The 1,011-nt window shown below is 35.1% G+C and overlaps 1 protein-coding gene across 1 annotated transcript; it reads left to right on the plus strand.

Moving 5' to 3' along the window:
• The first annotated feature begins 17 nt into the window (after nucleotides 1-17).
• On the plus strand, nucleotides 18-986 carry LOC118732885 (putative nuclease HARBI1). The gene is made up of 3 exons (XM_036461989.1): nucleotides 18-492; nucleotides 546-649; nucleotides 709-986. Exons 1-3 carry the CDS (start codon nucleotides 66-68, stop codon nucleotides 856-858), a joined length of 681 nt encoding a protein of 226 aa, XP_036317882.1. The 5' UTR covers nucleotides 18-65; the 3' UTR covers nucleotides 859-986.
• Nucleotides 987-1,011: the final 25 nt, after the last annotated feature.

Genomic DNA, 1,011 nt, shown 5'->3' on the forward strand with positions numbered 1-1,011 from the left:
GTAGTAACAGTTGTAATTTTTTGAATTTTGAATTGTGTCGTCATTGCACAGGACCAGCGATATATATGCAAAAATATTCTATAATTTTTTTTGTTAATTTTGTTTACATATGTATGTACATACATACATATAAATATATATATAATGCATTTCATTCAAGCTTCGTTAAACGATTTCGTCTGTCTCGCGAAGCCTTTTGTTATGTGCTTCGAATAACAGCTGACAATAAGGGAAGTCGTTCAACCTATATTCCTCCAATCCTAAGACTGTGTGCGACATTGGAAGTCCTTGGAGGAGGTGGCTATCAATGGCTAACCGGAAATGACTCCCGCGTTTCTGTAGCCCAAAGTACGCTCTCGGGAATAGTCACAGAAACTATTAGGAAGCTGGAAGCCGTACTGTGTCCTCTATGGATTCAATGGAGAGTACATAATCCAAGTGATGCGGCAACAACAAAGCAGTGGTTTTACCGGAAGTATGCAATACCAGGAGGTGATTCACATAAATTTAATAAATTTTTTCAATAAAAAAATTATTGTTTTCAGTTATCGGTTGTGTGGATGGTACGCACCTTTTCTTCCAAAGGCCCACGCAAAATGAAGAGATTTACTTCAACCGAAAAGGAAGACACAGCCTAAATGCAATGATCGTAAATATAAATTGATCACTTTAAATGCGTTATACATTATTTGAGTAAATACTTTTCAGATTTGCGATCATAAAATGAATATAATGGGAATTAACGCTAAGTATGGAGGATCAGCACATGACTCATTGGTGTGGAAACATTCCAATGAACGCGCGTATTTCGAAAATATTTTTAACGGACGGGAACACGGCCATTGGCTTCTTGGTTAGTATGGTAAATGTGCATATTTTTATGTATATACATACACATGTTAGCAATATTGCAACAATTCTTTTACACATGAGGAAATCGATATATGAATAACTAATATGTACATATTTGCAATACTACAATACAATTAAGCTTTATAGAGTTTTAGTGTA

The sequence above is a fragment of the Rhagoletis pomonella genome, unplaced genomic scaffold (assembly GCF_013731165.1).
Source record: "Rhagoletis pomonella isolate Grant_MI unplaced genomic scaffold, Rhpom_1.0 Rhpom_scaffold_32033, whole genome shotgun sequence".
NCBI lineage: Eukaryota > Metazoa > Arthropoda > Insecta > Diptera > Tephritidae > Rhagoletis > Rhagoletis pomonella.